This window comes from Miscanthus floridulus, chromosome 10, assembly GCF_019320115.1.
Source record: "Miscanthus floridulus cultivar M001 chromosome 10, ASM1932011v1, whole genome shotgun sequence".
NCBI classification, from domain to species: Eukaryota; Viridiplantae; Streptophyta; class Magnoliopsida; order Poales; family Poaceae; genus Miscanthus; species Miscanthus floridulus.
Genome location: NC_089589.1, coordinates 6,871,087 through 6,885,639, shown reverse-complemented (window position 1 = coordinate 6,885,639; position 14,553 = coordinate 6,871,087). Strand labels below are relative to the sequence as shown.

At 48.9% G+C, this 14,553-nt stretch overlaps 1 protein-coding gene and 1 pseudogene across 1 annotated transcript; both read right to left on the bottom strand.

Moving 5' to 3' along the window:
* Positions 1 to 908: 908 nt before the first annotated feature.
* On the bottom strand, positions 909 to 3,864 carry LOC136486153 (F-box protein SKIP23-like; annotated as a pseudogene).
* A 515-nt stretch (positions 3,865 to 4,379) lies between these two features.
* LOC136486152 (uncharacterized) lies at positions 4,380 to 7,561 on the bottom strand. The gene is made up of 3 exons (XM_066482959.1): positions 7,498 to 7,561; positions 5,343 to 6,514; positions 4,380 to 4,683 (listed from the first exon to the last, which is right to left on the bottom strand). Exons 2-3 carry the CDS (start codon positions 6,511 to 6,513, stop codon positions 4,625 to 4,627), a joined length of 1,230 nt encoding a protein of 409 aa, XP_066339056.1. The 5' UTR covers position 6,514; positions 7,498 to 7,561; the 3' UTR covers positions 4,380 to 4,624.
* Between the last annotated feature and the right edge of the window lie 6,992 nt (positions 7,562 to 14,553).

The window sequence follows — 14,553 nt, the reverse complement described above, 5'->3', positions numbered from 1 at the left end:
TACGGTGTCTAAGGAGTTGGACGAGCGGATAGGAGGGGATCGTTTGGGCTTGCATCGCGGCCCATGAACATGAGCGTCCGGGCGGACAGATGCTGCCTCAAGGAGAGCGTTACCGATATTTTTTCCAAAATAATTAACCCAATCGAAAATTAGCAACAAAAAAAGATATTGCCCATCAATAGGTACAATTATCATATATAGTTGTATAGATCATATGAAAATGTTATCGGTTTTGTAAAGTATGAAGTCTAGTTATGACCATTGACCTATCGTGCGAATCTGATTTTAGTCATTAAACTAAAAAATCAGATACTTTTTACTAGCAAACAATAGAAATCGAACAAGAGCCCTTTAGTGGTTTCAAAGGTGGTTTTATAACTCTATAGGGCAAGCGCTACAAACCCCAGATTTAAGAATATTTCTTTTTCTTAGTGGTTTCTAGAGATCTTTTTCGAAATTCAAAGAATTGTTATAGATTCAAATTAGTCAGAATTTTCTGTCTACTCTGAATGGTTCCAACTCGTAAGAAGCACTAAACTAGGGCAGATTTTTTTTTAAAAAAAGGTTGTGTATGAATTTTTATGGACTCCATCCATACGGGGCATGCATACACAAACCCTGAAATAAAAAGAAAGCAGCAGCTGTACTACCGGTAGCACACTGGATTATATATAGTATATTTCTGAACAAACAGCATTACCTGCATCAAAATTTCACTTCAGTAGCAGAAGATCACCTCCTAATACTAACGTCGTGCATTGCCAATTTGCCATGCGTGCTACTGCATTTGTCACTAGCAAAGAAGCAGCAACCCAGCAGTCTAGATACATCGCTTCTTCAGCCTGAATAAAAGAACTTGCTTCAAGTGCCACTGGCTAAGGGTTGCTAGCTGTGTCACTTCTCACTTGAATCAGCAGTTTTGGCAACATTTGACAAACTCTGATGCAAAAATTATTGCGCACCTTCGATTGTAATGGTCAAATACACATCACATATATATGATACATAAACAGTTGTGATTTTAACCTACAGATCACCAGATAGGTGCGTGTGACTCGACTGAATTCCTTCCAGCAGTTCCACAGAGACAAACCCAAAAGGAAAACAGCGAGCCAATGTCAATGCCAACTTCGTACATGATCATCCTACAAAAGATCATGCAGCAAATCCGAAGCAAACAAATCAAATCAGGATTCAGAAATTAAGATAAGCTCAGAACCAAAAGCACTATATTAGAAACCACGGTTCAAGCAGTCACTAACCAAAGGCCAAAGTAGACAACATTTCTAATTAGAACGGGTGTTTGAAGCAATACCATGCACATAAAAATAAAAACAATAACAGTATCATGCACCAGGCTGGTCATTTTTTTAATGCAGGTAATAGCTAGTAACATCCAATTCAAACACATGTGAATGACATCGGAGCAATTTGTGCATGTTTAGGAACACATGGCTACATGAAGATTTCTGTAACCCTTTTCTAGTAGTCCTGCTCAGTGGGTCAGCAGAACAAGTCCCTCCACATATAAGCATCGAAGTTTCCGCCTCCTCACATTCCACCTCTCCTGCTGTTTGCAGCTTTATCTATCTCACCTGTATTTCGAAAAAAAACCATCACAGATGCGTTCAAACGACCAGGTAGCTTTTCATGAATGAAACCTATGTGAAACAATATGATCTAAGCCACCTCTAACATAGTTGTTTAACGTTATTTTCCAAGTCATAATTTGTTAGGATTGCATCTGTGATCTATCATCCTGCAATGTGAGAGAGATGTCTCGAAGAAGAAACACATTTCACTAGCATATCCTGTCACATTCATCTAGAAAACAAAAGAGCACTTCGTTTTTCACATGATTGTCGCAACCTCAGAATATAAGTCTCATATAAGAATCCCTGAGAGGTAGGTTCCACCTTTTTTTAGCTTCCATGTAAAAAAAAACTTCGGACATGAGTATTGTGCTTGTGTTTAATTGCACATCTATGCCAGCTCATTGGATTCCCAATGTAAGGATATTTTATTACCATGTTCGTAACTGTATGATGGCATCATTTTGGCACTCTACAACTCAGGTTATCTAGTGAACATTGAAACATGTGGGTAACAAAGTATACAGCTATTGACAGTTGAGGAGAAATAATTTGATTTTGCTAGGAGAACATCGAAGTAGTTTTTTACCTCTTTTTAAAACCCATAGAAAAAGAAGTGCAATCACACTTACCCTGTGAGAATATCCAGATTGCAGGAACATTTCCACTCTTCCGTGATACCATAGGCAAGGGTGAATAGATCTTCTCATCTTTCATGTCATACAGTTCACAAGCTGTAGTTGTTTTCTTCCAATACCCAGTGAAATCATCCAGGAAGAAGATACAGTCCCGTGAAAGATCGTAGGGGGACACATGGACAGCTCTGGAGCACCCTCGCCCAAGGAACAATGCTTGGTCATTCCCCAAAGTCTTCATCTCAGCCCATAAGTGCCGCTTAAGATTAGCTTCGAACACTACAAACCCACTAAAAATGATAGAGAAATTTCCAGATTCGTGCTCTATTTTATAGGAAAGTTTTTTGCAGACCATTAGCAGTGTGCCATGGAATTCAAGGAGATAAGGCACCCAGAAGAACTCTTCTTGGCGTGGAAATGAGATTCCCTTGATGAGGCACTCAATCCGAGACACCCTTGGCTCACTGTCATACTCATCCACAATGTCTATAGCAACAAGATACCCAGGCATGGCGGTGCGGTCAAGAGCGTAGATCTTCCCTTGCAAGATGACCATATCTGAGAACAAACCTGCACACCTCATGTACTCTCACTGACCATGCAGCAGCCCCTGGTCGGCACAGAGCAATTGTACTGAAAGACCTAATAGCAACTATGGCAGCGATGAGGCGCTTGGAGCACACAACCAGGGAGGTTACTAATATCTCATCTTTGTCTTTCTTGTCCAACCAGGTGCCTCGCACCTCAGGGGCCATATAATCTTCGGTGCCTTCCGCAGGCTCTTGGTAGTAGCTGCGCGAAGACAGGCTAGGAAGGGGCATGGTGGCCTTGGTGAAGTGGTTCATCAGCAAGCAGCTGCCGTCATTGCGCGACAGGAGAAGCCACTCGCCACAAGAGTTGTGGTAGCGCATGCCGTCCGGCAGCCGGAAGGTCTCGCCGTGAGGGAAGCTGGTGGCGCTGCCGTCAGGACGCAGAAGCCATGGCACTGGCGACGGTGGGGGCAGGCGGCACTGACGCACCGCGGAGCACCACATGCGGCAAACGGCAGGGAAGAAGGCCCGGTCAGCACGTGTGGGGAGGCGGAGGAACACCAGGTCGAGGAGCTCCGATGGGAGGTCCGACCATGGCGGTGCCGGTGAGCCTCGCACTTCCCCCATCCTGCAAATAGGAGAAAGGCAAGATCAGACGGAGCATAAAACAAGGACAGAGGCACGTCGGCATAGAAACAAACACCTGGTGGACATGGAATGGCAGTGTGTCAATATTTATGGAAAACTCTTATAATAATAATGATCCATCACATTTGATTCTTATCAAGCACACTGGATGCTTCTTCTTCACAAATCTCAAGCCCGCAAGCACGAAATAATCGACAAAGGAATCAAGAACATGCGGAAGGGACAAAGGTACGGGAACATCAGATCCGTTGCGGCCTCGCACGTCGACAGGCGCGGAAGAGAAGGCAGAGAGATGAAGGAGAAGAGAGGAAGTGAGGGAGAGAAGATACAAGGCGAATACCTTGGACGCGTCGTCGGCCGCCGCTCGCCGCCCGCCGCCCGCCACCCGCCACCGCTGTGGACTGTGGGTGGGAAGGAATCGACGAAGACGATGGGGATTTGCACTCTCGGAGTGATGGAGTCTACCGTGCGTTCAGAACTGATGAAAAGGACCTGTTGGGCTGAGATGGGCCATAATTGAGCGACGGAGCCTACAGAACTGATGGGCCCATACGTGCCTTTGTTTTTGTGGATATTTTGCATTTCACCTTTTTAAAAAATCAATTATCCGCATCAAAATTTAGCAAAAATATACCGCTCTCAGAAAATTAAGATGGAAATATCTGGATTAAAAAGCGATATGGCAAGCCCCGTCGTTACATGCAAATGGCCTAAAATTTTCGAGAAACTATAGCTGTAAATAAATCATCATCCATTCATCCTTCAAAGAAAAGCCAAAACACTGTGCTAGCTGATTTGTTGTGAGAGAAAAACACTGTTCTGGCTAAAAAAACAAGCTGAAAAGTACGGATTATAAGAGAAGCAAACAAAGCCGGAACCAAAAGCATTATATTAGATACCACGGTTCAAGCAGTCACTCATACCCAACGTAGACGACATTTCTAATTAGCACTGTACGGGTGTTTGAAGCAACACCGTGCACATAAAAACAAGCACCGTATCAGGCAACAGGTCAGTCATTATTTTAATGCAGGTAATAGCTAGTGACATCCAAATCATTGTGTAGGAACATCGGATCCATTCGTGCATGTGTGGCCACGTGAAGATTTCTATCACTCTTTTTCAGTAGCTCTGATCAGTCCTAGTGTAGAGTGGTAGAGGCATCGGTAGAACAAGTCCCTCAACGTACAAGCATCAGAGATTCAGAGGTTCCACTTCCTCAGGTTCCACAATTTCCTGCGAATCCTCCCGTGCTGTTTGCAGCTTCACATGTCTCACCTGCATTGGAAAAACCATCACAGAAGCACAAGGTGTGGCTCAAACGACCAAGTAACTATTCATGAATGAAACCTATGTGAATCAATATGATCTAAGCCACCTCTAACAAAGTCGTTTAACATTATTTTCAGGGTCACAATTTGTTAGGATTGCATCTGTGATCCATCCTCCTGCAACGTAAAAGAGATGTCTCGAAGAAGAAAACCATTTTCACTAGCATATCCTGTCACATTTATCTAGATAACAAAAGAGTACTTCGTTTTTCACACGATTAGCGAAACCACAGAATACAAGTCTCATAAGAATCCCTCGAGAGGTAAGTAGTTGCACCTTTTTTAGCTTCCATGTAACAAAAGCTTCGTATATGAGTATAGTGCCTATGTTTTATTGCACATCTATGTCAGCTCATTGGATCCAATATAAGAATATGTTTTACCCTGTTCAAAACTGTATGATAGCATAGTTTTGGTGCACTCTACATGATTTATAACTCAAGTTATCTAGTGAACATTGAAACTTGTGGGTAAGAAAGTACAGCTATTATTTTTTCCAAAAAAAGTACAGCTATTGACAGTAGAGGAGAAATAATTTGATTTTGCTTGGAGAACATTGAAGCATTTTTTTTATCTATTTCTAAAGCCCAGTGCAAGCAAACTTACCCTGTGAGAATATCCATGTTGCGGGGACTCTTTCACTCTTCCATGATACCATAGGCAAGGGTGAATAGATCTTCTCATCTTTCATGTCATATACTCGACAATATTTAGTAGTTTTCTCTATAAGCAAGTTGGTACAATCATCCAGGAAGAAGATACAGTTCCGTGAAAGATCATAGGGAGACACGTGGACAGCACTGGAGCTCCCTTGCCCAAGGAACAACGCTTGGTTAGTCCCCAAAGTCCTCACCTCAGCCCACAAGTGCTCCTCAATGTCGGCCTCAAACACTTCGAACTTGCTGCTACGAACCACATCAGACCAATCTTGGCTTTTGTGGGAAAAACTTCTGCGGATCATTAACAGTGTGCCATTGGATTCAATGAGGTAGTGGGTGCGGATGGTGGAAAGTTCAAGACATGATGGCAAGGAGGCTCCCTCAATGACGCATTCAATCCGAGACACCCTTGGCTCATCGCTGTCATGCTCATCCACAATGTCAATGGCAATAAGATAGTCGTTATGGCCAGCCATGCGGTTAAGAGCATAGAGCTTTCCTTGGAAGAAGACCATGCGTGAGAGCCACCTACACTCATCTTGAGCGCTCACCGACCATGCAGTAGCACCTGGTCGGCACAATGCAATTGCACCGAGGGGCCCAACCGCTACTATGGCAGCAACGAGGCGCGTGGAGCACACAACTAGGGAGCGTACAGATATGTTACTGATGTCCTTGTTGTCCAACCAACTGTTGCCCCGTATCCGATAATAGCGTGGGATACAATCTTCGGGGGCTTCCACAGGTTCTTGGTAGTAGCTGTACGAAGACAGGCTAGGAAGGGGCATGGTGGCCTTGGTGAGGTGGTTCATCAGCAAGCAGCTGCCATCATTGCGCGACAAGAGAAGCCACTCTCCACAGGAGTTGTGGTAGCGCATGCCATCCGGCAGCTGGAAGGTCTCACGGTGAGGGAAGCTGGTGGCACTGCCGTCAGGAAGCATAAGCCACGGTACTGGAGACGGTGGAGGCAGGCGGCACTGGCGCACCGCGGAGCACCACGCGCGGCAAACGGCAGGAAAGAAGGCTCGGTCGGCACGCGTGGGGAGGAGGAGGAACACCAGGCCGAGGAGCTCCGGCGGGAGGTCCGACCACGACGGTGAGCCTATGGCTTGCGCCATCCTGCAATGCAAACGGTAGAAAGGCATGATCAGACGGAGTAGAAAATCATAGAGAGATGATACACTACCTTTTCTTTAATTTTAATGTGTCGTGAATAAACAAATATATATGGCTATCCTTGTCTAAAATCCTTCAGTCTGGTACTGTGAATGGGTTCGTATCAGTGGCTGGGTTCCAGCTTTGCGAAAAGAAAAATAGTCTTGAATACATTTAGGTCTATGGAAACGCAGAAACCCAGTATGCTGCAAGTGTGGCGATCCATGGTGGTACTACTCGCTCATGAGTCTTGAACTATGACTGCTATGCCCTACTCACCATCTGCAGTTTGCTGTGTGGTGCGAAGTAGCTGGCGGCACAACTAGAGACGGTACAGGTGAGTGATACCTAGCTGAAGGCAAACAGGATCTGGAGGAGGAGACGCAGATCAACCAGTGGCCTGCAATCTATGGCTGGTGGACATGAACAAAGCCTATCGGTATCTATCTGGCATAGCAGTAATAGATTCAGTTACTTCTTATCAGTGTTGCTCCTTCAAGGTTGAAGCGAACCTGTTGGCAAAGAGATTTTGGATCTGTAAAAGCTATGTCCATTTGGTCCTGACGGTAATCTACTGGACAGGGGACTTCCTGGAATTCTGTAAAAAAAAACTGAAACAAAGAGAGAGGCGCGTCGGCATAGAAACAAACACCCGGAGGGCACGGAATGGAAGCGTGTGATTTGTTTCGCATCTGAATTCTGAACCCTATAACAGATGGATCACCTTCGGTGCTTATCGGTCTCATGGATGCATCTTCTTCACAGATGGCCAGCGCACAATCGCGACATGATCGGCAAACGATCAAGACAGACAGGTGAAGCCGTGGTGCGTGATAGCGTGTGCAGAACCCGGAAGGGACACGACCCGACCACTGAACAACAGAGGCATTGCTACGGCGACAACCTAGGAGGTAAAGGCAGGGAGATTGAGGATACAAGGCGAATACCTTGGACTCGTCGGCGTCGGCTGCGGCCGCCCGCCGGTGCTGCCCTGCTGCGAAAAAGAGCGTCCAGGACGATGTGTGAAGACTGAACATTGCGGGCTGCGGGGAACCCGTTCTTATATTTGGGCTGTAAATAAACGAGCTGCAGAAGCCCAGGCATTTTTATCCAGACGGAGCCCAATTAGAATAAATGGGCTGCAGGCCCAATAAATTACCATTCAGCTCGGCCTGTCCCATACCGTGCCGTGCAAACGCAATGCAAAAATTGCTAAATTGCTTTTGCTTCTAGTCTAGTTGTTGAAATTGTGCAAAGTCCAAGACACGATTGCATGTATTGCCGAGAGATGGCCACATAGACTGAATTTGGCTTCTTCCTCTAGTATTTCTGAAACTTAGGCAATACTTAAAACATGATGATCCTATATACATTTCAGAGAAGGATGAAGCAAAGCTCTCCCAGAGTTTAAAACAAACCGCACATACACACCAGGAATCAGAAGCCATAAGGATGCAGAAACAGAGGGGCAGCAGTGGGCACAAACATTGTCTAATAACAAATCACTTGGGTAATCACTAACAGAGGTTGGTCCTCATCAACTTCACAAAGAAACACCCAGTGGGAAGAGCACCATTACAGCATCTGCTTTACACAGCCAGCACAAATGGGCAGTTGGGCAATACAGACTAGCAAAACAAGCTACAGGTCCTAATAGTGGTATTGTATCCAAGCACATCTGAGTGAGGTGAATGTGATGAGCTGACGATAGACCTTTTTGCCTAGGAAGAACACATCAGTCAATGAAGAATCTTCTTAACTCTATTTATTATTTCTTCTATGCTCAGCACGAAGTTGTGGAAGCAGCAGATGAACCAGATGCCCCTCCAGGAAGAAGCGTCCCAGGATCATCTTTGTCAGTCTCCACAGGCTCCTGTAGCTGCTCCCCCTTTAATTGCAACCTATTTGTCGTGCTCTCTGCATTATAAAAACACCAAAAATGATTATGAGTTGTGGATCCAATGAGAGTTTCATTTTAAGATCGAAGTTCCAGGTGGCCGCCGGCCCCCCGCCCAAGATGTCGGAGTAGTAGGCGGTGAGCGCGGCGACCTTGGCGTCGTGGGCGACGACCGGGATCCCGTCGACCTCAAGGGCGCGTAGCGCAGCCTGGCCGAGGCCCTCGCATGAAAGAAGCGAGTGTTCGCGTCCCCTTCCTGCAAGGCCCTGAATTTCCCGCGCTGCTTCCAATACGCGGCGCGCTGCGCGATGACCAGGGAGATTTGCTCCCTGCATAGCTCGCGCAGCCGGTGCTCCCCCGCCGTCAAGTTCCTGTGCTCCTCAAAGAGATCCAACAGCAGAACTATAAAGGATGCGTTAGAGTAAACATACGAAGGCCTAGTATTATTGCGAGACCAAATTTTAGCTGCCCCCCTGAGCGCTTTGATCCTGGCGGCGAGGCCTCCAGCAGCATCTGGGGGAACCCAAGCGTGAGACCAGGAGTCAGCAATGCCCGGGAGGAAGGTAGGATTTTTAAGCCAGCTGTTCTCAAAGCAGAAGCGATTTGATTTGGGGACGGCTGTGGGGATGTGGAGGATGAGAGGGACATGGTCCGAGGTGGAGCCAAGGCGGGAGGAAAGGGTGGCATTGGGAAAGACCGTGCTGAAAGCATTGTTGACAAAGACATGATCACGGCAAAGGGTGGGGGTGAGCCTTTTGTTGGACCAGGTGTAAAGCCGATCGAGCAAAGGGAGCTCAATCCAAGCGAGGTCGTCGATAGTGGCATTGAATTTGATAGTGAAACCCCTGTTGAAACCGTCTGTGTTCTTATCAGATGACGACCTAATGAGGTTGACAAACTGTGAAACTGACAGGTGGTTTTGAACGCTCTGTGAACAAACTGTGCTGTAAAACTGTTTGGTCTTTTGATAATATTTGAAAGTCCGGGGCTTTATGCCCTTGAACTAAAAAAAAAATGACGACCTAATGAGGTTGAAATCGCCTACGGTCACCCAGTTAACCGAAGGGGGCAGAGCAATGGCGAGCAGATCAAAGAGGAAGGAGTCGGTGTCCCTATGATCAGAAGGGGCGTACACATTAGTGAGGTAGAAGGAGTAGTCAGAGGTGGTGGAGGTGAAGGGGATGGAGAGCGTGTACTCGCTCTGAGTTGGGTCACCGGCGGTGACCACGGCCGGGTTCCAGGCAGTGATGAGGCCACCCCTGGAGCCGGCGGCCGGGGTGAAGGCAAAGCAGGAAAGGTAGTGGGGAAGACAGATTTGCACTTGAGGTTGTCGAAGTTGTCCAGCTTCGACTCTTGTACACAGATGATGTGGGGGTGAGAAACGGAGATGGTGTCGCGGACGGCGTCGCACTTCTCATGGTGACCTAGGCCACGAACGTTCCAGGACACCACAGTGTAAGCAAACCGATTCGAATTCATAATGAAAGGATGGGGGGCGACAAGCGGTTACAGTAGCGGCCATCTTCACGGACGTAGCCGGAGCGGTTGGTGGAAAAAGTCCTACACACTGACAGGCGTAGACCCGCACTGCCTACAAGCTTGAACAGCCTGAGTTCATGGCCTAAACGACTTGCAACGAAACAAACTAAGCGAAGGGGGATACAGACGTAGCCATCGTCACGGGCGCAGCCGGAGAGGATGGGGCACGTCACTACATTGTTTGCATGGCCGAGGGGGAGCGAGGAGATCGGGGACGCCGGTGGGGCACCCAGTGAACGCCGCGCCCGGTCTTCATGGAGAGGAGATCGGCGTTGCCGCCGCGAGCGCAACCGCCTTGCGGTCCTTGCAGGAGAGCCCCGCAGCACGGGCGAGGCGGCTCAGGTCTAGGGCGCCAAGGGGGTTCTTCCTCCACATCAGCTTGCGCCCGACCACCTGCTTCTTGAGAGCCGCCGAGCAGGAGGCAAGGCTCTCCCTCAGAGCCTTGCGCTGGATGGCCTTCGAAGCCATGGGGACGAAGGCCGCCTGTTCCTTCTCCACCAAGCACGCACTAGAGCCCTTGGGCACCGACGGAGCTGGGCGGTGACCGCGGGGGCGGCCATGCATGCTTGCTGCGGGGAGGAGAAACAACCAGGGAAGGAGGTGGGGTAGGAGGAGCCAGGTCATCATCATACCAGGGCAGGGCAAGCACGGGTGCAGGGGGTGCCGGTTCACCGAGCACCACGCGGCGGAGCGGGAGGCCAAGCCTGAAGAAGTAGGTGTTGAAGCCCGGTACGAAGAAGCCGAGCCCTCCGTTGGCCCATGGGCCGGGGCCCATTGGCGCGCCAGGTAGCACCGGACCAAAGGCAGGGGAAGGGCCACGTGGAGCAGGTGGGGCCGGGAAGCCGCCGTTGCCATTCCCAAGGCCCGGCGAGCGAGGGAAGAATGGCCTGAGGTTACCGAGGGTGTCGAGCTGCGTCACACTCGGCCAGGACCGCAGGACCATGACCGTGAAGGCGGAGCACAGTGCACGCCCGGGCGCACCCACCCCAAGGTTGCCGACAATGAGGTCCTTCGGCACGCCCGTCGGATGTGATCTGGCCACCACCAACCAGACGGAGGAGAGATCAACGGGGAAGAGCCTGCTATTGACGTCGAGGCAGGAAGGGTCGATCTCCACCACCATGCCGATATTCTGGAATGCCGCCTTGATCCCCTCCTCATTCCAATGATCGTCGGGGAAGCCCACCGCCGACAGCACCACCAGCCAAGACTGGTTCACCTCGAACCGGTTTGAGGTTTCCTCCGAGTTCTCAAGGGAGATGCGGGTGCCATCATAGATGATGGAGCTGAGTCTCGCAATGGCGTCATGGTCGCCCTTGTTGTTGAAGCGGAGCAGCATGTGTCCCCTGGAAGATGGAAGCATGTGGAAGTTGATCATGGGGGCGACGGAGAAGATGGCGTCGTGGATGTAGGGGGTCGGGTTGAAGATCAGACCATCCTCATTGATGGATGCATATGCCACCCGCTCTGCATGTGCCATGTCGCCTGGAGGCATCCATAGGATGTTGGCAGCCACGCCGTCCTCGTGGATGTCCGAGTCCACCCCAAACGGGGAATAGTCGGAGTCGACGTCCTCCCCCGAGTCGCCACCATCACCAGCGAGGGCGGTGTCCGACGATAGCTCGGCGAAGGCGGCATATTCGTCCTCTAGCTCCGGCTCGTCGTTAGAGTGGCCCGACGAGTGGGAGGCGAAGGCAACGTACTCGTCCACTGGCTCACCGACAGGGTGGCAGATGGCCGGAGCAATGGGAGCCACCAATCAGTCCACCGGCGCCAGGATGGGGGTGGGGGAAGCGAGAGCCTCCGTGGGAGGGGGGGTTTGGTTGTAACACCCTCGGTGTTACGCTTAAACCAACTACTAAAACATGTCATGAGCATCATGTTTATGTGATAATGCATGTGATAGAATGTGTAGATAAATTTCTTGTAACTTAAAATGATCAATAAAAATGTTAAATGAAAGTTGATTCAATAGATCATGCATATCAAGTAGGGTTGAAAACCAATTTTTATTAAGCAAAAATACTATAGAACATGTGTGTGATACTTAAATAAACTTTGAAGTACAAACTTTGTAGATAACAATGCAACTTTTGCTGTAGGGAAATAACATTGCTAGCTAGTTGAAGCGACCCCGATTTCTGCGAAGGGAAATCCACAGCGTCGAAGTGTAATAAGACCGTTGTAGATCATATTACCCAAATTCTAGTCGAATATCACATCCATACAACGATAATATCAGAGTACAAATAGTGCGGAATTACATAATTTATTACATCGCCGCATTGGCGGGATCAAAAGTAGCATTCATTCAGAACAGCTTGAAGATAAGATCACCAAACTCGAGCGTAGGCACGAACCCCTTAGCCCTCAAACTCCTCGGAGCTATACTCCTCAGCAGAACCTGTGTACCAAAATTTATCAGTACGATTTGTACTGGCCACTCCCAACCCTATGAGCATTGCTTTATGGAAATTAGATGCAAGCTGGATATAGTCAAAAGGAACCTATAAGGCTGGGGTTTCCTATGTATTTAGCATATCAAGTATATAAAAGTATAGTCAAGTTTTAACACCATTTCCACACACATTCCACCCCATTTCCATTCCAGAGCCAGGTTTTGATCCTGGGATCGATATACCACCATCTCCACACCATCACCATACCATCGCTCAGTCGACAGGCCAACTCCCTCTCGGCACTGTCTCAAGGCCCGTAGCCCCTGGCTACGACCGACACTCTCTCACGGGGGAAGAAGAGAAGGACTCATCTCACTATCTAGTTTAAACGAAACCCAGGAAAGGTCCATAGCCGACAAGTCGGCACATGTATCGATCGATCAACCATACACTCTGCAGAGGTTTTACATAACCACAAGATCCGCCTTCCTCGCTGACCGTCGTCAACTAGGCTGATACCGGCCGCTTGCTAGCCTAGGATAATGCCACTCTACCATTCAGCCCTGGTTCACCCCAAGTCTAGTCTAGGGTGGCTGAAACTGTGAGTCATGAGCCGGATCCACAAGGTCTCCATGAAGTCTCAGAAGGGTGTGGGGGAAATCCTCCGCGCCCCGTACCTCCTTACACTGTCCGCTATCAACCTAGCAGTAGTGGCAAAATCCTACCAAGTAGTCCGGCCATCCCGCACCATATAGGGCGAGTGGTACGTAAGGCTTCCCGGTGAATCTGAGTACTAGTAAGTCCTTAGGGATGACCAAGACAGAATGTCTCCATCAGGGTTTCCATTATCGTGCCACCACAGCACCTCCATCCTGAGCTCCTCCCATCACAGGTTCACACCCAGGACCACCTCATATACCATTTACCCACCACAGGTATCCATTCCAGGGGTGCCCAGGTAGCACCACACGGCATGACTTGCCCCAGGCTCATCGTATACTCCAACTTGGTCGACACAACCCTCACCCTCCACACACCTAAGTCGCACACGCAGCACTCCTCGCCATAGTCCAGATAACACCAGTTTCCACCACGTATGTAGCACAAGCGTAGTAGAAGTATAAGTAATAAAACATATAGCAGTAAGTGCGTGTCTAGCCTCACAGCAGGGTATGCAGGGGTAAGGTTGCGTCAAGGTAAAGGCCTTCAAGTAAGCAAACTACCATGCAAGTCCTATCATAATATGACTGTAGCAATAAGTAAAGCAATAGCAGTTCTATATTAGCCATGCGTTAATAGGTGCTACGAGATTGGGTGGGATGTGGCACCTTCAGTGTAGTCGTCTCCGTTCTCCTCACGGTACTCACGATCCTCGTCCGTCTGGTTCTCCTCTGAGTCTGCATCGATCGCATTATAGTCGCGTTAGCGACGTCTATAGAATAGCACAAAGAAGCAATGGAAATTCAAAAGATTCAAATGCACTCAAACATGGGTTCATTGCGTAGAGCTTGATTTTAGATGAATTTTGGTCCTGGTTTCGTATTTTTCCAAGGTCGTATGAATTAGTTATGAATTTCCGAAGTTTAAATCATTTACGAAAATGGAAAAGGCTGAATTAATCCTGGGCTGACACGTGTCACGCAGTGACTGGTCCACGTGGCATGCTGATGTCACGTCATCGTCTCGGTTCCAAGCTGACAAGCGGGGTCCAGCTGGCGTCAGCATGACGTCAGCAACGTCATCAGTTCTGACAGGTGGGTCCAGGGACTCTTGGGTCACTGACATGTGGGTCCGGTCAAAGTCAACGCCAGTCAACGAGCGAGTCAACGGTCAACGGTCAGGGTCACTGACGTGTGGGGCCAGGGCTACTGACGTCAGCAGCTGATGTCATCGTGACGTCAGCATGACGTCACCCCGGCTGTGTTGGCTTCTGACGTGTGGGTCCTGTGTGATGTCAGCATGACATCATCATCTGACATGTGGGTCCAGAGTGTCCATGCCACTGACATGTGGGGCCAGGTCAATAGTCAACGTTGACCGGTCAACGATCAACACGGGCCGGGTCCAAACTGGGCCGGTTGGGCCTGGATACGGGCTGGGCTTTGGCCCGCCACATGGCATGATGTGGCGCTGCCACGTCATGTCCTTGGGCCTCTACTGGGCTTCGT